This window comes from Dendrobium catenatum, unplaced genomic scaffold (assembly GCF_001605985.2).
Source record: "Dendrobium catenatum unplaced genomic scaffold, ASM160598v2 fragScaff_scaffold_1593, whole genome shotgun sequence".
Taxonomy (NCBI): domain Eukaryota; kingdom Viridiplantae; phylum Streptophyta; class Magnoliopsida; order Asparagales; family Orchidaceae; genus Dendrobium; species Dendrobium catenatum.
In genome coordinates this window covers 989,781-1,016,614 of record NW_021320055.1, presented here as the reverse complement: position 1 = coordinate 1,016,614, position 26,834 = coordinate 989,781, and the positions used below count along the sequence as shown (strand labels likewise).

The window sequence follows — 26,834 nt, the reverse complement described above, 5'->3', positions numbered from 1 at the left end:
TTTCTCTAGCAAGCTCCATCACAACTTCCTTGTTGCCATTGAAAACTTCTCTAACAAGCTCTTTTCATGGCTTCCTTGTGATACTTCTCCAGTGGCCTCGACCTCATGAGTCAAGTTTGAGCTTGTCATTAGACCGATGAGCCAAGTTTGAGCTCAATATGTGAATCTGATTTGAACTCAAGCTCCAATTTGAGACTGTCATTAGATATTGATGAGCCGAGCTCGAGTTGATTGTGACTCAAGCTCCGCTTAGCGCTTTTATAACCCTAATGCATATGATTAAATATACTAATCAACCTCCATACTACAAAAAAAAACTATGACAACATGCTTTCTTCGCAATGCCAACAATGATCTTTCTTTAACTCCTCCAAATGGAAGACCAATCAACATCCTTCTTCTATGTGGCATCAGTTCATAATCCCTCTTCCCATAAAGCAATAAGCTAACATCTTCATTTGCATAACAATCCAAGCCCTTCAAAATAATACAAACAAATGTCAAACACAAAAACTTCTGCACACTAAGTCTATAAATACCATGTTTTCCAACTCTCCCTTTCTCTTTCAGTCCTCAAGTAAAAGATAAATCTCTCTAGTTTCAACATTTACTCTCTCCCCCTCACTCCCAATCACTTCTCAAATAAACCTCTATCAATAGTGCTCCAAGGCTAGGCCACCATCTGGTAATACCAATGGCCTTACCTCTTTGCTAATTTAAAGAATATGACCACCATGGTGGTCTTCAATGAGAAACAATCACTAGTTTTCAGATGCATAATATATTTAATTGCTTAATGATCTTCTCTCCGATCATAAGCGCCACTCACTATTATTTCAAGAAGACCACTTGTCACTGACGGCTCTCTCATATCATCTATACCTCTAGTTACTATTCATTATATATATATAAGGCATAAAATAGATCATTATGTAGTACTATATTGTGGAGACAAATCATAGAAAATGTATAAAATAAATCTATAAAGTTTAATCATATATGCATAAATAAATCATTTATATCATAGTTCAATAAATAGGTAATCAAGCAATATAATCAATCTTGGCTTAGTAGTTGGGAGCTTCTAATCCAACTACAAGAATATGTGCCTATTTATGTGAAAGTTTGCAATTAAGATTTTGTTTAGGACAACTTTTCTTTTTTCTAAAAAAAAATTTTAGTACAAAAATTTTGATTTAAAAAAAAATATATATTAAAACACAGTTTTAAAAAATAGTAAAAAATTTGTCCCAAATAAAACCTAAATTTTCTAACGGCCCAAAAAAAGTCAGCAAGTACAAAACTCTAGAATCTCAATAACTAAAATAATTGTTAGATCTAATTTTGAAACAAAAAAACATGATAATTAGCACTTTAAAATACAATGAGAGTGAGAGGACATTTTGTGCATGGAGAATCTTATCCCTTATCCTAACTAGATTGACATTAGGCAACTTGATTAACTTCAACAAGCAATCTTCATACACCACACCTTGACAAAGTGGAGCTATGGGTGAAAAAGAGCAATAAAATTAAATATTTTAACACTTGTCAAAACATCTATAACTATTAAAACCAAGTTGATATCAATCAACTTAAGACAAATGAGAAGTCAAAGTTGATAACTATCAAAGAAATTGAGGGGTTAAAGCTTTTCATAAAGTAATTTTGGTTCTTATATATGTTATGGTATTTTCTGTTTCATAGAGGCTTTGGCTTCATTGGGAAAGCTTTCTCACTGCTTTCTAAAGCAACTTTTTAGTACAAATTTTTTGAATTAAAAAAAACTGTATTAGAAAGCTGCTTTAGAAAACAAGAAGAAAGCTGTCCTAAACGAAGCCTTTAAAATATACATACCCCATAAATTTTACAAACTTATTTAGTTGTTTTGTTAGTTTTGTTGATGAAATGTAAGAGCAATAGTCTATTTATTTGTTGTTCTACTTGTGTTAAGTTTGCAATTGGAGAACCAAAAAAATTTTTGGCATACAAAAATTGCATTTGAAAGTTGTTTTTAACCTTTTGCTTTACATAAAAAGGATAAAAAGTAAATATCCAAATACATAATAAGCTTATTCAATTTATTTTTCCTGAACCACAAATGTAAAATGCAAAAACAAACCCCAAAATATAAAATTGCTATCCATTATTTTATAAATATATATTTTTTTATTTTATATGCCTCATAGTACATGTATACTAAATGAACTAATATATTTTATATGAATTAGATTTTTTTACTAAATGAACTATTCATACTATAATTAATTATTGAGTCCAATGTGAAAATTTGCAATGGTTGAATTGGTTTATTATTAACTAAATTTAATATGAGAAAAAAATATATAAATGCCATATTTGACTTATATCTATTGCTCATATTTGTGCAAGCGATGAGCCGATGATATTACATAAATGTATATAACTAGAGAGAGAAATAATAGAACATATATGTGACGGAGATATTCATTATATTCAAGTCATTTTCTCTCTCTTTCATTCTCATATTAGCAATAGTTGATGCAGCCAAAAGGTCCCAAAACAAGTGGGAGACCCTTGGTCAGAAAAAATAAACAAAATAAATACTAAATTAAGTCTCCACAACAAATTGGAGACCACAACATAACTATTGTAAAACAAAACATTACTTTGATAACTTGAAATGACATTACAATGACACTTACAAACTAATAACATAAAAGACACACGACTTTATAAAAATAACATCTAAATGAGCTTTCATTCGTCACTTTGAGAAAAAAGATACAAGTGGAGTGAAACGTGCGGAGAGAAGAAAGAGTTAAGAAGCCGGGACGAAGGAGAAGACAAGCTCGCAAGCTTTCCTAGAAGAAGAGAGGAATGGAATAAGCTCGCAAGCTTTTCCATGAAGAAACCCACAGGTTTAGTTCCAAAAATCAACACACAATCTATCTTTTTTATTCAAAAAAACATCTAATATTTATAGGGGAAATGAGGCAGCCAAACAGCCCCAAAATACCCCCAAATAAACCATTAAAACAAGGGAAGATAGAAGGCCAAGGAGCTGTCCAAGAACAGCACCCAAAGAGCCACAGAGGGGCGTAGCATTCAGTTCAGAAACAGAACCCGAACAACCACACAAAAAACCAGAAAAAGCAGCCAATGGGGGGAAGGAACAGCAGCCAGGGGAACCGGGACAGGCAACCCAGGGAATCGGAACAGGCAGCCTAGGGAACCGAAACATGCAGCCCAAGGAACCGGAACAGACAGCCAAGGGGAACCAGAACAGACAACCAAAAGAGGGAAGGAACTAGCCACGTGAAGAAGAACCAAGTGGGGGAACCAAAGGTTTAATAGAGAGGGGGGGAAGAACCTACTTAATCTCCAATTTATGAGCTTAAAAAAGTAGTCCTAAATACATTAAGGAGCTGAATTAAGTAGAGGACATAGAAGCTCACCAAAATTACAACCCAAAATTTTTTGACCGCCCTTTTCCCTACATCAATAGTTATGCTCCGAAAAATTATTACAATATTTGATGTATCTTGCAGCAGGATAACTATAAAACAATTACATTTCCATTAAAATTAGTGTTTAATATCATATATAAGACTAATTTCAATACAAATTTAAGAATTTTGATGATTTTTTTTTGTGTGTAAGGAATTATTATGTCATTGTTGGAGAGATTATTCTGTGCGGAGACGAATCAGGTAAAACCACGTCAGCAGTACCAAGCCGCAGTACCGAGTCGTGGTATCGAATGAAGGGGAGACGTGACACATTCTGGTTGGTTTTCAAATGGTGTTCGCCCTATGCACAGAATAATTTTTCTCATTCATTGTTGAGGATTTGATATGGATTCTTAAATATAATAATCATTTATTTTAAATAATTATGATTAAAAAAATCATTAAAGTAACCTATTACATTATTTGTTTTTATTTGAATAGAATTCAATGAATTTTGTTGGAGACATTCAATTGGAGACATTCAATGTGACCAGTAACGCGTACGTGCTCGAATGTTGGGCCCAATCTTTCACAATCCACATGGTTTCCTTAATTGGTGGGTTGGCAGATGACAATTTTCAATAAAAATAAATATTAATTTCATAAATTTTTTACATATTCATATAATTATCTAATTAAATTATTTATATAACATTAAAAATTTTAAATGATATAAAAAATATATCATTAATATCAATTTTCTAAAGTAAAATATAATGAAGGTGAAGGCACAAAAATATTATATATATAAATACAACAATTAACAATTATGTTTTATATAAAAAGAGTTCAATGAAAATTTTGTGACCAATTGAGGAACAATTATTATGTCCTCCGATCGGACCTAGAGGAACGTTCGGTCGGAGGCCAAATCGTGCCAAAAAATGAAAAATACCGAGCAATACCAAACAATAACGAGGAATACCATCACGTGAAGACCCAATACCGAGTTATACCGAACTATACCGAGCAATACTGAGTTATACAAAAAATATACCGAGTTTAGAAAAAACTCGGTACAACTCGGTATTGCTCGGTATAACTCGGTATTGGTCTTCACAGAGCGGTATTCCTCGTTATTATCAAATAATACTTAGCAATATCAAGCAAATACCGAGTTTTTTTGCGGGATTTTGCCTCCGACCGGACCTTCCTCTACGTCCTTACACCGGACCTAATAAAAGCTCCCAATTGAGTGAGGAGTAAAGCCCAAGCAAATAATCCCTTATTAGAGTTCCTAGCCAATAGTTAGCTTGCAAGTAAACCTTCATTTGGAATAGCTTTCTTACTGCTTTCTAAAACAACTTTTTGGTGAAAATTTTTTTTAAACTAAATATTTTTGTATTAAAAATATACTTCAAAAAGCAATAAAAAATTTATCCCTAATGAAGTCTAAGGTTTTGTTTGGGACGACTTTCTTCTTGCTTTCTAAAATTGCTTTCTAGTACAAAATTTTAAAATTGTTGTACAAGAAAGCCATTTTAAAAAGCAAGACAAAAGCTGTCCCAAACCAAGCTTAAGGCTTCGTTTGAGAAAGCTTCTTTGCTACTTTCTAAAACAATTTTTTATTTAAACAATTTTTGAATTAAAAATTTGTGTACTAAAAAATAGTTTTATAAAACAGCAAAAAAGCTATCGCAAACTAAGCCTAAGTGAGACATAATGTGATGGCAATAGCTAATAATGACGAGCAATCATTGAAAAAAAAAATTTATGGCAAAACGTATCAAAATAAGCTTCAAAGTGATTTGATTTATATTAAGATTAGTGCTGCATATGATGCATGAATTGTACTAATCTCAATACAAATTTGACGGCCTTAGAACTCCAACCTAAAACTTAAGCCAAATTGATAGAGAACGCTCCAATTAGATATTGAATTGTGGAAGAGAAACGGTTTCTTTCAAGTTTGGCACAAAAACATTGACGAAGAGCAATAATTTATAGCACTTTATGAAAAAAAAAAAACTAATGATAAGGATTGGCACTTTTCTTTATTGCTTTTTTGAGAGAAAAAACCAATTTATAACGATAAAGTCTGCCTAATCTTATGCATAAATTCATGATATTAACATCTTAATATTGTCATTATGTTCATGATTGGCCAGCAAGAAAGTGACTGATGAACTTTAAAAACTCTTAATAAATATAATTTGTAGAAGTAACAAATCTGTAAAAGCACATAAAGGGGCTGTTTGGTAGCATGATTAAGGCCCGCTTTGAGCGAAACCAAATCTCACGGCAAATGAAAGCCGCCGTAGATGAAAAATTCCGCCTTTTCGTGCTAAATCCTGGATTAACGAAATCCATTGGCTTGAGAAGAAGAGCCCGCTCTTAAATCTGCTCTATAACCAAACAGTCACACAGGATTTAATATGATTTATCATGAATGTTACCAAATAGTTTTCAGGATTTAGGCCCCTCAAAATTTCAAAAATCCGGATCTAACGGATTTACGAAATCCTACTTAAATCAAATCTTGGATGCTACCAAACAGCCCCAAAATCAGAAAGCAAAAAAGCATCCAACAAAAGAGATTATAGATAAGCTCTTATAACTCTTCCAATGAATGAATAACCCTCACAAAAATCACATTCAGATTATTACGCGAGTTGCAGATAGATAAAATTAGTTCAAAAAAATATAAATATGGAGAAAATTTGATGAGCATTCACAGCAAATAATAAACTTAAATGATATAAAATGCAGGAAAGGCTTTCATCATAAGTAGTAACCTGTAAAGGTGAATCCTCTTATATATTTAAACCCAAGTTCATCAAAAGCAAACATGCCATAGAATTCGTATATAGTTATCTATCTAATTTCTAAATTTAATATTTTGCTTATATAACACTTATATATTTAAATAATATAAAAAATATCGTTGATATTAATTTATGTGAAGTAAAATAAACCACTTGATGGATGAAACTAAATATAAAGATTTAGATTCTGAGTTTGTAAATATATTGAAATTTTGTGGTATGTATGTAAAACGGAGATCTATAAAGTTTAAACACATCAAATATGACGGGCAATTAAGGCTTCATTTGAGACGGCTTTCTTATTACTTTTCATAGCAATTTTTTAGAACAAAAACTTTCCTTTTAATTGCAATATAAATATTCAATTACAAACTTTTTTTTTTGTTTTGAATTTATTGATAATTTCTTCATATTTAATCGATCATTGCATCTCATTTTTTATTCAATATGATTTACTACTAATAAAGTGAGTTTTTGTATTTTAATATTCTTTGACCTATGAATTCTAACTCTTTTGTGAGATCTATATTTATTACATCATCATAGAGGAATTTGAAATATAACCCTCAAACATCTTTCATCAATTGGGTGTCAGAGCTTTTAAGCATTGTCATTATATCACTCTAAAGTGGAACTTAGTTACAGGATAATTTAACAGATCGTGAAAGTGATCAAATTTTAACCAATTCACATAATCAATTGGTTGAATTATTTAATAAACAAATCATTGTATGTGAAATTAATTTGATTAAAGCATAAATTGAAAATTTTGAAAATAAAAAAAGTTCATGCACATGAACTTAAAGTGAATTTCAATTACAATAATGAAACAATTCAAAGGAATGTTAATCATGGTAGGAGAGAGGAAAAATAATAATGATAAATATTAGAAGTGTTTAACGATGAGGTTGATGAAAATCATAAGCGTTAACATTTTGAGGAAGATAATGATATAACCAAAAGGGTTTAAATTGAAGTGTCTACTTTTAATAATAAAATTCATCATAAAGATTTTGTAAGTGATAAATTTGGATAATTTTTTTTAATAACAAACTATACTTGATGAGCAATAAGTGGCATTTGCAAAACTCAAATTGATTGGGCAAGCTAAAATGTATGAATGAGTATGGGCAAGCTAAAAATGTTTGTCCGTATAGCTATGCAGCATGGCGTTGTATGTTGGAGTGTTGTGATGCTATAGCGCTTCAGGCTTAAGCTAGAGATAGATAATAGAGCGTTTTGGCAATGTTTAAAATTGCGTAATCGGGTATTGAGGCGTTTTTCGTTCATAAGGCAAGGCCTAAGCCTCAAGGCGTTTTGAGGCGTAAGCCTCAAAATCAAAAGATTGCGTAAACATAAAATGATAAATTTTATATATACTAATGAATAAATAATATATAAAACATAAAAATGCACAAGATATGAATTGAAATCAAAATATTCCAATAATAAGACAACATGAAATATAATTCAACTCAAACTCCATCTTTCCCAAATCACAGTATTCTTTTCATTAACATATAATTCCAAAAATAAATAGTAATGACATATCACATAAAAACTCATAAGTTATCAGCACTATCATCACTAAGGGGGTCTTCATTTGAATCATTATTATGATGAACTGCTCTCTCCCCTTACTCTCCTATAGAGTCCAATGTTTCCCAATCAAGTCCTTCCTCAATATCAGTTATCTTCCTCTTCCCTAAATATTTTTGAACAATATTAAAATGAATAATAGTGTAATACATTAATAAAAGTCTAAGAAAACTATATTATTTATATACCTTTTTTGATTTTTTATTGAGTTGTGGTGGATGTAGATGCTTTAAGGCCATCAAAGAAATCAACATTTAAATCTTCATCTTGTAATTCAGACGGCATCACTTCAACTTCATCATCTACAAACCACTCATCATCCAATGAAACATCCCAAAGCAAAGGATCTTCATCATCCATTAATCATTTTTCTTCAAATTCATATCTCTGATTCTCCTATTATACATAATGTACACCAGCGAATTCATCCTCAATGTCGACAAGCAATTTCTCATCTTTGTATGTACTTGGTTATAGATACTCCAATTTCTTTCACAGCCAGATGAAGTGCAAGTCAAGCCCAAAACTTTCACAGCAAAATACTGCAATTCTGGAGTTCCAACGCCAAATTGAATCCACCACTCAACTAATATTTATATAAGAGAGATTAATTAGTGTGAAAAAAATAACTTTTAAATAAATGTTTAAAACATTAATTAAAATTACCTGAAGATCGTTTGGCAATTGTATCATTTGCTTGTTGTAATCCAAAAAAGCCTTCATTGTTCCGAAAAGATATCAATTGTATGTCAGCATTTGATCTTTCAGTTGCAGTACTTATTAGCCGATCCATGCAATCATACAATCCCTTGAAAAATCACCTACATCTTCTTCTTTTACACTTTGAGTCTTTGAGGTAGGTTCCTTGTATCAATTGGATTGTCTTTAGAAATCATTTAAAAGGCTAATAAATCATTGACTCAGGAGACATATCACATGACACACTCCACAACCCACTTCATCAATTATACTCCTTGCCCAAGTGATAAGAAAATCATCACTGCTAATGATTCTTTTACTACAGTAGCAGGCCAATGAGATATGCTCTTATCTCCCTCTCTCTCTCTCAAAAATACGCTCCACGTACCTCAATTATCCACAAACCTAATCTCCATACAAAATCTTACCAGTGATTATAATTGTCAAGTCCTATTTAACCATATTTATTGCTTATTTCAAGAATGGGATCTGGAAAAAGAATGAACTTGCTAAGGAGAGAGGTGGACAATATTTGATGAGGACATCGATCCAAGGTTCAAACAGGTGTATTGCCGGAAGAACTTTCTAAGGAGAGAGGTGGACAATATTACCTAGAAGAACTAAAAAAATCTAAGAGCATCAATAATGAATAATCTATGTTATCCCTATTTGATAAAAAATCAACTATTTGGCTTCATCATTTCAAATTAGGACATTCAATTTTTAATGTCTTAAAACAAATGTATCCCAAAATTTTTTTTTAAGTTCAAAAAATAAATATTTTCATTGTGAAATTTATGAGCTAGTAAAATATAAACGAATTTTTTTACCAATCAAAAATGAGAGATGTAATACCTCATTCTATCTTATTCATAATGATATTTGGGGACCCTAAAAATCCCTAACTTCTCTGGGGCTCGATTATTTGTATCCTTCATTGATGACTGCACTCGATTCTCTTGAATCTTTCTCCTCGAAAACAAATATGATGTTAGCACTATACTTCCCATTTTTCACACCATGATCCAGAACCAATTCGAGGAATTAAAAAATTTTGTTTCAACAATATTAAAATTACTTTAACCAAACTATACTCCTACTTTCAAAAAGAATGTATCATTCATGAAACTTTCTACATTCACACCCCATAATAAAATAGGGTTGCAAAAAGAAAAAAAATTGTCACCTTCTAACCTCAACTCATGCATTCCTATTCCATCGTGTACCCAAATCCTATTGGGGGAAACTTTCTGACTATCACACATCTCATAAACTGACTATCTTCAAAACCTTGGGACTAAAAACACCAATGTAAATTCTATCATTCTTTTACCATGACTTTCAAACCAATAATAACCTTACACACAGAATCTTTGGGTGCCCTGTCTATGTTCACAAACACAGCTAAAATAGAGAAAAATTAGATCCAAGAGCACTCAAATGTATCTTTGTTGGATATTCATCCACCCAAAAAGATTATAAACGTTATAATCCCTCCACCAAGAAAATCCTTGTATTTGTTAATGAACAAAAAATTTATTTTACCAAACATCATCTTCGGAACGGGACTAAAATTGAGAAAGATGAGAAAACTGAGCTTGCCCTCTTGACCTTCTAGCTCCACCTCAAACCAATGCACCTACAACTGAAATCAAAGCCAGGGAAACTGAGGACAAAGTTATTATTGATAAAAGGAAGTTTGAGAAAGTATATTTCAGACGTACAAATCCAAACTATGCTCCAAAGCAGATCTAAGAATCTGAACCATCTCCTGAACTTGAGGTAAACACCAGTTCAAAAAAAAAAACATCCCTTGTAACCCATAACCAACTTTGTATCCTTTCATAACTTCTCACCTTCGCATAAAAATTTCCTGGTTATACTAAATGATACTCATATTCCTAATGATATTTCTAATGTCTTATTTGATAAAAATTAGAAAAGTATCATGAAAGGTGAAATGCAGGCCCTAGAGAAAAATAATACCTGGGAGATCACCAACCTACCGGTAGGGAAAAAACCAGTAAAATGCAAATGGGTGTTCTCTGTGAAATACAAAGCTGGTGGTACATTGGAAAGGTATAAGGCACGACTAGTAGCAAAAAGGTTCACTCAGACATATGACATCGACTAGCAAAAATTTTTGCATATGTGGCCGAGATGAACTATTAGGATCCTACTCTCACTAGCAGCTAATTATAATTGGCATCTAGAATAGTGAATGTCAAAAATGTATTCCTATACGGGGACTTGGAGGACAAAATATTTATGGAGATTCCACCAGGATTCAAGGAAGAATATGAGAGTGATAAGGTATGTTAGTTAAAAAAGGTTCTATATGGGCTAAATCAATCACTTAGAGCTTGGTTTGGAAGATTCTCAAATGTTATGCTTCTTAATGATTATCAACAGAGCCAAGGAGACCATATATTATTCTTCAAGCACTCAAACTCTAAAGGAAATCACAATATTATTAGTTTATATAGATGATATTATCTTGACTGAAAATGATGAAAAGAAGAAAGTGATTCTAAAAAAATGTCTTACTAAGAAATTTGATATAAAAAAACTTGATAGATTAAAACATTTCCTTGGTATTGAAGTGGTCCGCTCCAACAGAGGAATTTTTATTTCACAGCAAAAATACATCAATGATCTTGTTAAAGAAACTGGTAAACTAGCTTATAAACCAAATCTCAAATTGGAGGAAGCAAAACAAGATCTAGATGTTGATAAGGGACCTTATCAAAGACTTGTAGGGAAATTGATCTACCTTTCTCACACTAATTGCATTTGTTATAAGTATGGTCAACCAATTCATTCAAAATCCAAAATAAACTCATATGCAAGCTGTAGACATAATACGACATTACCTTAAGGAGAACCCAAGGAAAGGGATTCTCTTCAGAAGAGAATGCGGAGTAACCCCAGAAGCATATATTGATGCAGATTACACAGGATCGCCAGTAGATAGACGATCTACCTCTAAATATTGCACATTCATTGAAGGAAACCTAATTACATGGAGAAGCAAGAAACAGAATGTGGTAGTAAAATCTAGTGCAGAAGCAGAATACAAAGCTATAGTCTTTAAGGATATGTGAACTATTATGGATCAAGATGATTCTAGAAGACCTAGGGATCAAGTGCGAAGGGCCCATGAAGCTACAATGTGATAACAAACCAGCAATCAACATAGCTTACAATCCAATTCAACATGACAGGACCAAGCATGATGTAGTGGACAGACATTTTATAAAAAAAAAAATAGACAATGATCTTATATGTATCTATCATGTCCCATCAAAAGATCAGCTTGCATATATCCTTACCAAGGGACTGGATAACTATACCTTTATGGGACTAACTATCAAGCTGGGAATGACATATCTATATTCGCCCTCAAGATATTCCCCAGCTTGAGGGAGAGTGTTAAATCCCAGATGACCCTTAGCAAATTGATCCCACAGCTAGGATGGGGATCCGTGGGGGGCTCACCTGGATAACGCCAATCCCTTTCCATGGTAGGTGGCTGATTTAGGAAGGATTACATTAGGAAAATAATGCTTGTAATTTATTTATTTCTTTATTATATATTCTGTATAGATCTATAAATAGGGGTAGATTTGTGTAATAAAGCTAAATCTTTTCTTCTCTAAACCTCATACTTTAACAGAGTTATAAATGTATTTATGCTTAAATTGTTGGCTTTAATAAAGCATTTAAAGATTTTTCTAAGTTTATATAGATATTGCAGTATTAATTAGGAAGAGCATCTCATTGTATTTTTTAGTAAGAAATTAATGAAGCTAAACAAAAATATTCGAACTATGATAAGATGTTTAATATTGTTGTACAATCATTGCTAGAGGGATGACTTGTTGCAATGATTTAAAAAGACGATTAAGGCTTGCCTCATCATGAGGCACCTAGCATCGCATCAAGGTTTAAATTTTTTTGGTCGTAAATAAGGCCCACAATTTATTTCATTTGAAGCATATGAGGCAAACATCTTAAACAATAAGTATTTAAATAGTAATTGCATATAAAAGAGTTTAAGCTTATAGGTTCAGAGCGATTTAGTTTGAGACAAAAAGCAATGAACAAAGATCGAGCGTTGAGCTTCGAGAGAGCACTGATAGAGCAATAGACAAATATTGAGCATTCAGGCCAACTGCATAAAGGGCCAATGAACAAAGATAGTTTGCTATGAGTGCGGGTGAAGTCCAGTAACTGCGAAGTTGAATTGACAGTAGATCAACTAAAGAACTCAGCCAGAGGAAAGGACTGAACCTTTGTTTAATTTCTTTTACATGAATTTTGTTCTATTTTAATTGAATTCTTGTTTAGTTTTTATCCTCATTTCCTTTTTTAAATCATTTTTTCTTTTAACTTTCTTTCTTAATTTTCTTTTGAATATATTTTTTTCGGTCGGTCTTAATTCATTTTTTTGGTTCTCTACCACCTGCACTTTTTTTTTTCATTTCTTTTTAAGAGATTATTATCTGATTCATTTTAATTAGTTTTTTTTTTTCTTTTAATCACATTTATTCATTTTTTCAATTTTTTATTTTTTTTTTATTTTTTATTTTTTTTTTTAGTTGATGCTACTAGAAGAAAGGATCCAACTTGAAAATATGATGCTCAAGTTAAATACAAAGAGAAGGTGCAAAAAAGGATATGTCTATTTAAAATGTAAATTTTTGTTAGGAGAATTCTTGATGGCGTCAAAAGATTGAATGATCGCTTAGCATGCACACACCTTAATATTGGAGCATCTGAAAGGTTTTAGATGATGTTGAAAAGGTGATATGTAGAATATTTGAAAAGCTATTCCACCTAAAAAAATAACTCAAAGAAATCTGGAGTGAATAATTGAGAAAAATTCTTAATTTGGTTCTCAAAAAGATGTTAGTTATATTTTTCAAGAAGAAAACCCAACAACTTCCTCTTATAACGAAATGTGTGCCGCTTGTAAAATTAGCAAAGAAGTTGCCACGTATTTTTTGTCAACATTTGAGAATAAGGCAAATACTTATGGGAACATATCGTTGGCAAAATAGAAGAGAGTAATATACTGTCGACTCCCCTTAACAAGCAAGAAAGTATTCTAAACCAAATTAACATGAATTAAATTTCAGATAATTAGTGTTATGCTGCCAAAACTTTCATGCTAGTGGCAAAGAAAGCTCCCATTGCTGATAGCATAAATGATTGTATTTAAGATGTGGTGGTTTTAAACGCAACAGACACCGACATCAATTTGTTGATGTTGACCTTAGTAGAGTTGACTTCTAGGTAGTTGTCAGCTTCGCATAGAACCCAAGAACTTGAGAAAGTCACTAGTTCTATGAATAATATCTCCAATCATCCAATTGCAGCCTTGTAGGCATGTCGACCTTTGTGAGCAATCAACTTAAAATGCAGCAACAACCTAGCAACAATTGATGTCAGCGAACATTCCCCAAGCTCAATTTTTCATCACAACAATATTAATTAACAAGAGAGCCATAAAATGACTGCTAATCGAGACGACATCGCGTGGACCATTGAGATGGTGCCAAAGGCCATGAAAAGAGAGATAGAGGATCAATCTCTAGCCTAAGTCTTTCCCCTTGCTGATTTGGTTGTTTGGGATTCTTCCCCTCTTCCTTTTGGTTGTTCGGTTCTTCTCCCTTGCTTATTTGGCTGCTTGGGATTCTTCCCCTCTTCCTTTTGGTTGTTCGGTTCTTACCCCTTTGCTGATTTGGTTGCTTGGGATTCCCACCCCCCTCTCTCTCTCTCTCTCTCTTTGGCTGTTCGGTTTTCCCCTTTTGTTGATTCTTATGATTGATGCTTCATCTTCTCCTTTGAGAGCTGATTTGATTTGTTTTTATTGGCTGAAATATGGGTCCCTTTCCCCCTCCTCCTATATAAAGTGGCTGAAATTCTCTTGTTGATGACAGTTTTTTGGAGAAGAAAAATTCAACCTGAGGGTTCTTCGTGGCTTGCGAGCTAGTCTTTCCCCTATCCCTTAATATTTCCTCTCGGTCTTCTTTCTACTTCTTCTCTCCGCGATTTCCCTTCCACCTGTATCTTTCTTCTCTAAACATTGTGAGTTGTGAGGTGGTGTTGTTACCCTATTCTGTTGGTATTTGCCTGAGAAGTGCAGACTTGTGTCGAATCAAAATTTTAGTGGTGGATTACTGGTTAGATCTTTCCTTTGAGCACCTTTCCCTAATTTTGTGAATTGCATGTGAGGTGACTGGTCGTAGTTGTTCTGAGGGTTGTTGTGTTTTATATCTTTCTTTCCAATGTGATTTTTCTAAACAGTTTTTAATGTTTGTTTCTACCAAGTCTCTCTCAATTTATGTTTGTTTATGTGTTATTGAAAGGAAGTTTCTTAATTGTGTGTCTAAGTGTTCTCCTAAAAGATTTAGGAACTTAAGTTGCATCAATTAGGCTTAACCAAACTTGTAGAGGGTAAGCCAACGGGTCTAATCAGCCTAGCAAGAAGAGTCTAGTTGTCATTCTCTTGGGAAATTCTAATGGTAGAGGACTCCTTAACAACAAGCATAATGAGTTGTTAATACTTTAGAGAGTGAAGTATCAACGGATCCAATTCGCAAGAACCGACATCTTGACCTTTATCAGCAAGAATCAAGGTTGCTTCCATCAACTTTAGAGCTATCAAATGGAGTTGATAATACATGAGCTTGATGGTTATAAACCAAGTGGTTTTATTATCTTCAAAACTTGATGCATGGCGATCACATATCCACCCTTGATTATGTGCAAAAAATGAGCAAGCCTTTCATTGGGAGAATGATTGTCTTGATCACCAATATTGTTTGCCGACTTCAAGTCATTTAGTTACCCCTTATCTCACAATAAGGATTATCTCAGCCGACTCTATTACAAAGAAGGACTATCTAAGCCGTCTATTTTACCCGCCAAGTTCAAGTTATTCAACCCCCCCCCCCCCCCCCCCCCCCCCACCCAATCTTTTCCACCCTCCCCACCTCCCCCCCCCCCCCTCCTCAAGAGAAGATTTATCTCGAGCTCTCAATCATCCACCAACTCCTACTCGTACAATCCCTCATTTTGTCAAGAAAAGAATTATCCCTGCTGGCTTAGTCATTCACAAAATTTAGGTTATTCAAAACCTCCTTTCAATGGAGGGATAGTCATGACTGCCTAATTACCAACACTGGGTCATTCAACCCCACTTTCTTCCAGGAAAGGAACTATTCATATTACCTTCATCTCTATCCACAACAACAATACCAAATTTGACTCAATGTCATTTCCAAAGGAGAACAAATCCAACTATCTTCAATGACCTCTATGATCGGCTTTTGTTGTGATGTAGCCATCTTTATAGCATGCCATTTCCATACCTACGAGAAGGACCATTCTAGTCTTCCATAGTGACCCACCTAACCTTTCAGTGTCGTGTAACCCATCGTCATCAATTCATACTATCTTCTCCTAGAAAAGAGGATTGTCTTGGAACCTAATCTCCATACATCACCAATGCTAGGGATTTTAGCAATATATTAACTTTAATTGCATTATATTTACACCTTCAATTTTGGGGTAGGTTGACCCATTGTCTACTACTAGTAGAAGTTATTTCAATTTTGTAAGGCCCCGTAGTTTTTCTTCTCGGAATTTCCATACAAAAATCATGTATCCCAAATTCCCATACCATCTATATTTATTACTCTGATTGTGTGTATCAACAATGGTTCATAACTAATACAATTAAAATCTATTTCTAACAACTTATTCTGACAAGCAACAAGGTTTATGACACTGATGATGACAATGATGAAGAACTATAAACAAAGAGATGGCATGTGGTACAAATAATGATAGTTCTTAAAAAAAATGAGAACCACCTTGCAATCCGTGTGTAAAACAACTGCTTAGAAAGCTCTTGACATTTCTCGACAGTGCGTGGCTCCACAACATACTGCTTGTTCTGCTGCAGCAACTGCTTATAGTAACAATTTCCATGCTTGGCCACAAATTGAGAGGCTTGCACGGCCTTGGCCTGAAGCTGCCGCAACTTCGACGCCATCTACTCACAAATATAAATTCGCAACATTAAACAATTAAAACCTCATTTCCAATCCACCGATACAACAATTACACATACAGTAGAATAGCAATAAGACGCACAACTTACTCATTACACTATCTCAACAATCAATGCTCTAGCGCTAGATCCACCAAAAACAAAGAGCATCTCATCGTCAATTATAGAAAATCTACGAAAGCAGAATATAATAATACTATAACAGAAAAACTGATCGACACTTTGTCTTCACAAAACCCTAGATTCCAACAGATGCAGAAGAAGAACGCTATAATGTAGCGATTGGAGCGAAACAGGGCGTCATTCGGATTCACAAAGGGCGACGGAGATTACCTCTTTCCAATTGGCGCGGAGAGAAAAGAATGGAAGAAGTGATCGGATTCCGGAGCGAGAGAAGTGCGCACTTGGCAAAGGGGACGCGGCAAATGGCTGGAATATTTTATTTTTAATTATCATTTCATTAATAGTCAATATTGTCTTATTTTTTATTCTGATTTTGAATTAATTTAAGTGAAATATATTAATAATTGGGTTTTATTTTTAACTATTTTAATGTATATTTAAATTATACCGACTACGGTCTCTTGCCGACTACGGTCTCCGGCAGACTATGGTCTCCGGCCGACTACGGTCTCCTGCCGACTACAGTTCTTCAGGCCTTTGTCGCCTACTATGGTCCTTCCGACCTCCATCAACAGGCAACGGTCTTTCTGACTCCGGTCTCCTGCCGACTACGGTCCTTCAGGCCAAACAAACCTGTATATGTAACTCCTACCATGTAATGCAATCTATATGATGTACATTTGCTACATCAATCCAAGGCCTTCTCCTAAGGAAGGGCCTCATTTGTAATCGACTACAAATACTAGTGGATTCATTCAAACCGGGCCAGGCCCCGTGGTTTTTCCCTCTTTTTCAGGGGTTTTCCACGTAAAAACTTTGGTGTCTCTTATGAACGCTACACCCTCTCACTTATCTGATTGTGTGCTGGATCTTCGTACAACGCTAAGACGTTAAACTATATATTTCTCTACCGCCGCGAATATTCCAGGACGCAACAATAATAGCATATGCTTTATATTTAAATTAATTATTTGTGATAAAAATAAAAATTCTATTGATTTATAAGATCATCACTAATAGCTATTTTTGAGGAAATTTTTTTATGAATTTTTAGGGTTGCTTTGGCTATTGTTTTTCTTTTCTCCCTATATATGAGATAAAATAGGAAGTAAAATATTTCAAAATATATATCAAGATCATGAGATCTATCACTAAATCAATTTGAATGATTTTCTTATAGGAAGATTTGAGTCTTAAAAAATTAAGAAAACTCTTAAGGTTGAGGGAACTCCTACATGAAGTTTTTATTTTCTTCATAAGGAAACCTCTGAAGATAATAATTGTTCGAGGTGCCATTTACTTATTTGTTGTCAAGGATCAACACTTGAAGGGACCTCTTAATGGCGGATCTCTACTACATCCTAGAGTTTTTTTTTTTTTTTTTTACTGCATCCTAGAGTTTGCACCCTAATATGAACCATATGAGAGTTCTCTTTTTCGAATTTTATGAAACTAAAAACTCCATATGATAGAAAATTGGACTTGATTCCCATAAAACTTGCCTTGATGTTTGATGCACAAGACTCTTCTTTCATTAAAGTTTTAGATTTTGAGTATGATAGGATCTCTTAACAATTTATCGCTAGGGTTACATTCCATAGTTGGTGCCCCGATGCTCACCATGCAAGACTAGTTTATTAGATATGCATTTGTTGAAGGATATTCTTCTATAAATTTTGTTGATTTCCCCTTTGTACTAAACTTTGAAGGGGATTTGGATCTTGCAATATTTCTCCTACATTCTTTCCTTTTATTTAACTTAGAAAGCCATAAAGTTATGAATATAATGAATCTTATTTTTTTCTTTGACGGCTTCTTTTAAGGAGGTTGATGGTTAGACTCATCCTAGAAACCGTTAAAAGATAGATGCTTCAGAAAACATATGCATCCCTCAAGAGAACCAATGTAGATGACTATCATATACATTTTATTATATTTTAAGCATTTAATAATAACTTGATTTATTTTAAAAAATAAATATAAAAAGCTACTAAAAAATAAAAAATTAAATATATTAAAAAAAGATGATATCAAATATCCCATTAATTAATATAATTTTTATTTGCTATATAAAAATTAAACAAAGTTATTAGATGAACATAACTCTCATGTTTTTATGTGTTTGTTGGGTTTTATATTTTTTTATAGATAACACACAAATTTTGAGCTACACATTAATAATAGATCAAAAGATATTAGCTCTCCACTACAAAATTTTCTAAATAATTCTAATGAAGGCCTATACAAAATCTGGCTACTGGCCTAGCGTAATCTGATAAAAATCAGATCTTTGTATCCCCTTTAAACGATAAACCCCTACCTCATAGTTACAGATCAAATATCCTCCACTCGTCGAATTCTCCCCAATCCTCTCCCATTTCCCCCTTATTCTAACCCTTCGCCTTTTCCTCTCCTCCTCCGCCCCTACCTACGCCTCCAAGCTCTCATAAGCAGCAGAGCAAATGGCTTCTGCTTCAGTAACAGCCGTTGTTTCCCTCCCTTCGACCAAATCCTCCTCCCTTATTCCCTCCACTCGAGCTGCAATCAGTCCGTGCGAAAGAATCCACTTTTACAAGACAAGACCACAACTTTCATCTTCTCAAAGCAGTGGAAGGCTGGTGGCTATAAGAGCCCAAGTCACCACCGAAGCTCCGGCGAAGGTCGAGAAGGTCTCGAAGAAAGATGAGGAGGGAGTCATCACCAACAAGTTCAAGCCCAAGACACCCTACACTGGCCGATGTCTCCTCAACACCAGGATCACCGGAGATGATGCTCCTGGAGAAACCTGGCACATGGTTTTCAGTACCGAAGGTGCCCCTTTTCTCTTTCTGCGTCTTTCTCACTGTAAAAGCTACTTAGTCCCGGAGTTCCTGCTGAAATTCAAGCAGTTTCACATAAAAATGTCTCTTTTAGTCTTTACTGTATTTAAGATATCTTAAAATTTACCTAGTTAAAGAATCTTACATAAAATCTAGAATCATACACTATCTGATATTTTGTTTATACTGTTTTCACTTGACAGGCATTACTGTTTTGCTCTCTTATTAGGGAAAAATTATTTGTTTGTTTGTTGCAGGTGTTTGTAATACATTAAGCTGGATTCATATATTTGTTTGTTTGAGAGTAGATGAAAACCAGTTCTACTTTTTGGAACTTGCCTGAGCGTATCATTTAAAATATATAGAACTTAAAACTTTAATGAAATTCACGTCCAAAACTCAGCTTCAACAGAGCCCATAGTGAAGCATCCCAATAAGATCAACGTTCTAAAACCGCTCCAGCATCAACACACTAAAGTTTTGAATTCCTTGTGGAACTGAAATCTTTACTAAAAAAAAGCCTGAATGTTTAAGAGTTTAACTCAATACATTGAAGATATCATACAGACTTTTTCTTAGTTTTAATTTGATTTCTTTGTTCTTGCAGGTGAGATTCCTTATAGAGAGGGGCAGTCAGTTGGTGTGATCGCAGAAGGAGTTGATAAGAATGGGAAGCCTCATAAACTGAGGCTGTATTCTATTGCTAGTAGTGCTATTGGTGATTTTGGTGATTCCAAAACAGTAAGATTCTGGACTTTGGTTCTTTTTTGCAGTTGAAGTAATTTAGTTTGTTAGATGGCTTTGGTGGATGAAGTGGATCAACGTTACAGGTTTCTTTGTGTGTGAAGAGGTTAGTTTACACCAACGATCAAGGGGAGATAGTTAAAGGAGTGTGCTCTAATTTCTTGTGTGAGATTTTTGACTTTTTGATTGGAAATTTGGATCCTGCTCCAGTAGAAAGTTAGCTAATTTCTTGCTTCCATGATGCTTTGCTATGATTCAGGTGACTTGAAGCCTGGGGATGAAGTTAAGCTCACTGGTCCAGTTGGTAAAGAGATGCTGATGCCTAAGGATCCCAATGCAACTGTTATAATGGTGATTAAGAGTTTCAGACATTATTATTCTAAGCAATTTCGTATAGGGATTCTGATCAAATTTGATTTTCATTATTGCAGCTTGGAACAGGAACCGGAATCGCTCCTTTCCGTGGTTTCTTGTGGAAAATGTTCTTTGAGAAGCATGAAAATTACAAGGTATGCTGATTCCTTTGAAGTTCCAACTGTGAAAAGCAGCTTATCCAAAGGTAGCCGTTAGTTTTATCAGCCATTAGCAGGAAGTGTAGACCAAGGAGTTAACAAATGGCAATTTCATATGCAAATATTCAAATTCATTTTCAACCTAAGAGCTTATGGTTACAGGAGAGAGTCAACCACAATTATTTCTACACCAACACATTTTCAACTATTCAATGTCAGACTAAACTCAATACACTTGCATTTCTTATTACCATATTGAAATCAATATAGAAGTAAACACCAAAATAACTAATATTTGTCTAATTTATAAACATAACAGCATAAAGGGTGAGGTTCAACTACATATTTCTTCAATTATTTAATGTAGAACTAAACTCAATCATCTAATGTGTCTTAGAAGTAGCAATGATATTGGTTACTGGAGCACCACTGCCATGAGTGTACGAGGGCATGCCAAAATAGTTATTTTTGTTGGACTAATGAATACATTATCATAAAGGGTTATTATAAATCTTAAAGTCCTATTGTAAGATTAAGTTCTCTAACTCTTGCAAGAACTCGCAACATGTAAAAATAAGTTCTCTAACTCTTGCAAGAACTCGCATTATAAATTATGTAAAAGAAATCGAAACGAAAATATGAATTTACATAAATCTTAAATCCACAAGATCTTAAACAAGATGATTTTCACAATATTTTAATCGGAATAAAACATATATTGATTCATATTGAATTCGTTGAATTCCAAATACGGTTTCTCACTCTTTTCTCTTTTCTCTTTCTTCTTTATGAGTTAATTCTCTATGGAACAAACTAACCCCCATAATGAAAGAGAGAGGACCGGTAGTTATTTCATATGGATTAGTTATAAAAACTGCTTATATGAGTTATTTGATCAAACAATCCATAAACGATTGATTAAATTATCTATTCTTGACCAATCTGATTTAAATTTAAATAATTATAAATAAAATTTCAATAATTAAAATATATGGGTCAATTAATGGCTTATTTAATTAAATATATATACTTAAATAATTATTTCGATGTATCGCATAATTATTATATTTAGTTATTCTAACAATTTCTAGCTATAAAGTTATTTCTTTAGCAACTGTTTTAAACTCTCTTATCTATTATCAACTCAACTACTAGATTGGTCTTATGTTCTCTAAAGTTTCAGAAGCTCTAAACTCTATATGTTAAGCAACTCTTTATTAACTCCATATGTTTAGCAACTCTTCTAAAACTCTTTATGAAGTTATTACTAATGCTCTATTAATGTGTCACAACTTGCTTAAAGTAATGTGGAACTCATGAACTTGAAACGCAGTTCAATGGCTTGGCATGGCTATTCTTGGGAGTTCCTACTAGCAGCTCTTTGCTCTACAAAGAGGTTATCTCTACTGCCATTTCTTTTGTCTTCTTCTTTATCAAAATTGACCATTTTTCTGCTTGAAGACACATTGTTAGTTTCTCTATCTTATTATGAACAGGAGTTTGAGAAGATGAAAGAAAAGGCTCCTGATAATTTCAGACTTGACTTCGCTGTGAGCAGAGAGCAAACTAATGACAAGGGAGAAAAGATGTACATCCAAACTCGCATGGCTGAATATGCAGAGGAACTGTGGAACCTTCTCAAGAATGATAACACCTTTGTTTATATGTGTGGATTGAAAGGCATGGAGAAGGGTATTGATGATATCATGACAGATTTGGCTGCTAAAGAAGGTGAGGATAACATAGAATAATGCTACACTCCCAAATAAATTTACTTGTAAATAAGTGCTCGCTCAGGAGTAAGGTAATTCATTTGAATATAAGATATCTCATGAAATATCTTATTTTCGGGTTAAATATATTAATTTTTTTTATTATATATCGATTTTTTTTATGAAACTACTGTTATTGGCTATGCATAACGCAAGGAGTTTGACACTGAGGCGTTGTTTGGAAAAACTTTCTTATTGTTTCTTAAAGCGACTTTCTAAATTTTTATACTAGAAAGCTACTTTAAGAAGCAGTAAAAAAATCGTCCCAAACGAAGCCTAATATATGAGATTTTGGTCATTAATTTACCGATTCAAAATGGTGCCACATCAACTTTCATTTATAAAAGTAATGTGGCACTAGGCTTTATTTGGGATTGCTTTCTTGCTGCTTATATTAAAAAGTTGATTTAAGAAGCAGTAAGAAAGCCGTCTCAAACGAAGCCTAAGTTACACATCCTTTTACAGGAGCTTATTCCATGTTGTGAAAACATAATATGGTTTACTATACTTGATTATTTACAGTGTTAGCTGATATGAAGCTTCAACTGTAGGTATTGATTGGACTGAATTCAAAAGACAGCTAAAGAGGAGCGAGCAGTGGAATGTTGAGGTGTATTAATTGCTTGCTTCTTGTCCTCTTCAAATGGAAGTTTGCGTATGTAGATAGGTAACCTATTCTGTGTATTTTGGTATCAAATTGATTTGTTGCAAGGCAGTTTATACTATTGTTATCCTTTAAGTTTTATAGCAATTGAGATGAAATAATGTAACGTGGCCATGATCAGTACCTTGCAACTCTGAACTAAATTTCAGCACCCCATTTTTCTGCAAATAGTAATGTTCAACTTTTAGTTTTGGGGTGAAGGATGCAAAGAGGTGATTTCTTTTCTAGCGAAGTTTGTGATGCAAACATAAAATAAAAGAGAACTTTTTTTTTTTGGGCATAATGAATGCTTCTGAGTTTGGGAAAATTATTACGTCTGGTGTCTGGATTCGTCCAGACACCAATACAGACGCGCCACATCATGCGGATACACCGGGTCCAGTGTATCAGGGTGACTTGGCGCGTTTGGATTGATGTCCGGATGGTCCGGTGACCGGACGTAATAATTCGCCTTGAGCTATGATGTATGGAAGTTTATCTTTGGCTTGGTTCAATTTGGGTTTAAGAAAAAAAATGATTGAGCTATAAGGTAGGGCTTATATATATATATTTAAGATTTGAGCAAATTTAATTGTAAATTCATGCACGCATCGTGATGATGCTCAAAATCTCGTCTCCCATAGGAGATTTGAAGCTTTTTGACACAGAGCGGTGAGCAGGCTTTGTTTGGGATGATTTTCTTACTATTTAGCTTTATAGTATAAAAATTTAATTTTTGTACTAGAAAGCTGTTTTAAGAAGCAGTAAGAAAGCCATCCCAAACGAGGCCTAATGTTTCGTTTGGGACAATTTCTTTTTCAACTTTTTAAAGCAGCTTTTTGGCACAAAAATTTTTTTAATTAAAAATTTTTGTAATAGAAAGTTGCTTTAGAAAGTAGAAAAAAAAATATCTCTAAGATGAAATTGTGATTCTTCCTTAGGGTTTCATGCATATGTGTTTGAGGTGAAACTCATGTTAGAGGGTAATTTTGTTTGCTTGCAGGTGCTTTATTACTTCACAATAAATTTTACCTAAATCAGTTGGGGGAATATTTTTCTATCTCAGAAAATATAATAATTCATTTTACTTCATAATTTAATTCTGAGTGTTTGATTTCAATAAAATTATGGTATACTTGAAATTATGGAAAAAATTGCGCAATCATCATTGTGATGCCTATAACCTCTCCCAAGAAATTAAAAAAAAAAATCTCAACTTTATTAGAAATTGCAAATATTAACAATAAGAAAAAATTTAAGAAAAAATATATATTAATCAAGTCATTTTTTAATCGAAAATGAGTTCGCGGCCAATCTAAACCCAACAAATTTAATAAACTAATTGGAAAATCCAACTCGAATATGCCCATTGATTAAATGGGAATTTTCAGGTCAGGCTTGAGTCGGGTTTTGTGGGTCAGATCAATTATTGATACTCTTATATGCAATTACGATCATCCTAGCCCGCTCGAATTTAGGTGGGCCAATTAGGTTGACCCAAGCTAATTTGATCATGATAGACATTGATCTCCATTGCTCACTCCAACAATCAAGAAAATTTTCCCCACTAAAGACCAAAATAACCTTATCCAAAGTTAGGGATGTCTTGAATTTAGGGATTCGTTTTGGTCATGATGGGCTTTGATCTCCATCGTTTATAAGCATTTACTATAAATGGGAGATTTACATATATACCACTCTATACTATTTTATTTACATATTTAACACCTAAAACTTTAATATTACATATATACCATCCATAATTCATTTTTATATCAAATATGAGTGGTAGAAATGAAATATATGAGTGGTAGGAATGAAATATGAGTGACATATTTGACATTAAAATAGTATAGAGTGGTATGTATGTAATATTAAAGTTTTAAGTGTTAGATATGTAAATATGATGTTATAAAGTGGTATGTATGTAACTTTTCCTAAATATAATTCATTTTAGAGGCCTTAAGACTTCCCCAATCTGAATACTTATTTAATTAATAGTTTATTTTGTTATTCCTTTAATAAATTAGAGCTAAGGAAGACTGTTTTCACCATTTTCAGAGTTGTAATTAGATAAGAAACCATTGGGGGATAAAATTATTAAAATGTTAATGTTATATAAAATTTGAATCAATATAAATATATAAATGATATTTTAAAATTTATTAATGACAATTATTATAAATTAATTTTTAATATAATTAATGCTTGGTAATGCTGTAAATCTGAATATGGAAAGATCAATCATTAACCATTTGGGCATTCTTATTGATAAAATTTGATGCTCATTTCTCAACATTTTTAGAGTGTTCTATATATAATAAAATATTGTCTACTGTAGAAGACTCTAGAGTAATAGAAGGATCTAGAATATTTGTAATAAATAGAGAAGATTTTAGAATTGCTATGTCATAGAAGTCTCTAGATTCAGCCTCCATACCTATAAATATGTGATGCCATGATGTTGTAAACTAAGGTGAAAACTACTTAAGCACACGTTTAATAATAAAATTATTCTTCTATTCTCCATCCAAAATTTCTTGCCTACATATCTACCTTTTTTTCAAAATATTTCCAACATTTGATATCAGAGCCTTGCTCGATCACTTATTAGGCGTTGTAGAAATCTTGTCTAAAATCCATTGGAAAACTCACACTACTCTACCGTTTTGATTCCAATCTTCAGTGAAGAAAATTATGATTTTTGGTCCATCAAAATGAAGGCATGTTCTCACTCCCAAAATTTGTGGAAGATCGTTGACGAAGGATTCAATACTGCTAAAAGATGTCACAATCCAACCCTGCTAGCCCGAATTAATAGGGCGGGAACATACAGTCGTACGAAAAATACATATAACATTCAAATCATAACAATTTCATTTAAACTTCATCTATACAATGAAAGAAATAGCCACTAAACATTCAAACATAAACTTTTCCAACAACTTCAACAAAACATACAACCATTTAAAATATAAACACAATACCACTGTTTTGAAAACCGAACCGGACCGGCCGATTCAACCAATTCAAACGTGAACCGGTCTGGTGGCCGGTCTGATCAAGCTTCAAAACCGGCTCTGCATCGAACCAGATCGAACCGGCAGTTCAACCGATGAACCGTTGAACTGGTCCGGGTCGGAAGGAATCGTCCAGTTTATAAAAATAGTTTCTTTTTTATTTTAATTAAAATTTTTAAAAAAATATTTTAGTTTATTAAATTTTTAAAGTTTATTAAAATATTTTGATTAAATATGATGATTAATTTCACCATAATACATGCAAGTTATCTTAAATACCTTACATAATTTGTTTTGCAAAAAGAGTGTACTTCTCACTTTATATAGGGTTCAAGTAAACATACTCACACTCCAACTATGATATGGGACTAAAAGAGTTGCATGAATAGTTTAAAATGTGCATTTGAGCTTATTTGGGCTTCAATTTTTTGCTTAGTTGGGCTACAAATTTGAATAATATGTATTATAAATTTGCTATAATATATATTATAATAATTATATTATAAAATATTAATATTATAAATTTATATATTATATTAAATATTATTCTTATAAATATATATT

General features: G+C 33.2%; 2 protein-coding genes across 6 annotated transcripts; one reads left to right on the top strand and one right to left on the bottom strand.

Annotated features, from left to right (window-relative positions):
• Positions 1–7,813: 7,813 nt before the first annotated feature.
• On the bottom strand, positions 7,814–17,096 carry LOC114581187. 5 transcript variants are annotated; one of them, XM_028700779.1, is made up of 3 exons: positions 16,971–17,096; positions 16,438–16,619; positions 7,814–7,961 (listed from the first exon to the last, which is right to left on the bottom strand). In XM_028700779.1, the coding sequence occupies exons 1-3, from the start codon at positions 17,091–17,093 to the stop codon at positions 7,943–7,945; spliced, it is 324 nt and encodes a 107-aa protein (XP_028556612.1). In that variant the 5' UTR covers positions 17,094–17,096; the 3' UTR covers positions 7,814–7,942. The 5 variants fall into 5 exon arrangements, with proteins under 5 accessions (XP_028556612.1, XP_028556611.1, XP_028556608.1 ...); XM_028700778.1 differs by lacking the exon at positions 7,814–7,961 and adding an exon at positions 10,027–10,199; XM_028700775.1 differs by lacking the exon at positions 7,814–7,961 and adding an exon at positions 10,207–11,539.
• A 2,000-nt stretch (positions 17,097–19,096) lies between these two features.
• On the top strand, positions 19,097–23,496 carry LOC110104311 (ferredoxin--NADP reductase, leaf isozyme, chloroplastic-like). Its single transcript, XM_020833357.2, has 8 exons — positions 19,097–19,571; positions 20,187–20,320; positions 20,410–20,488; positions 20,583–20,674; positions 20,755–20,832; positions 22,169–22,231; positions 22,332–22,566; positions 23,159–23,496. Exons 1-8 carry the CDS (start codon positions 19,223–19,225, stop codon positions 23,224–23,226), a joined length of 1,098 nt encoding a protein of 365 aa, XP_020689016.1. The 5' UTR covers positions 19,097–19,222; the 3' UTR covers positions 23,227–23,496.
• The last annotated feature ends 3,338 nt before the right edge of the window (positions 23,497–26,834 follow it).

Coding starts and splice junctions, on each gene's coding strand:
- LOC114581187 (XM_028700775.1), bottom strand. CDS start 17,093: ATGATAATTAAAAATAAAATATTCCAGCCATTTGCCGCGTCCCCTTTG. Junction 16,620..16,970: donor TCCGCGCCAATTGGAAAGAG/GTAATCTCCGTC, acceptor ATTTGTGAGTAG/ATGGCGTCGAAGTTGCGGCA. Junction 11,540..16,437: donor TTTTACACACGGATTGCAAG/GTGGTTCTCATT, acceptor TGCAATATTTAG/AGGTAGATCGTCTATCTACT.
- LOC110104311 (XM_020833357.2), top strand. CDS start 19,223: ATGGCTTCTGCTTCAGTAACAGCCGTTGTTTCCCTCCCTTCGACCAAA. Junction 20,489..20,582: donor AGTGTGCTCTAATTTCTTGT/GTGAGATTTTTG, acceptor GCTATGATTCAG/GTGACTTGAAGCCTGGGGAT. Junction 20,833..22,168: donor AGAAGCATGAAAATTACAAG/GTATGCTGATTC, acceptor CTTGAAACGCAG/TTCAATGGCTTGGCATGGCT.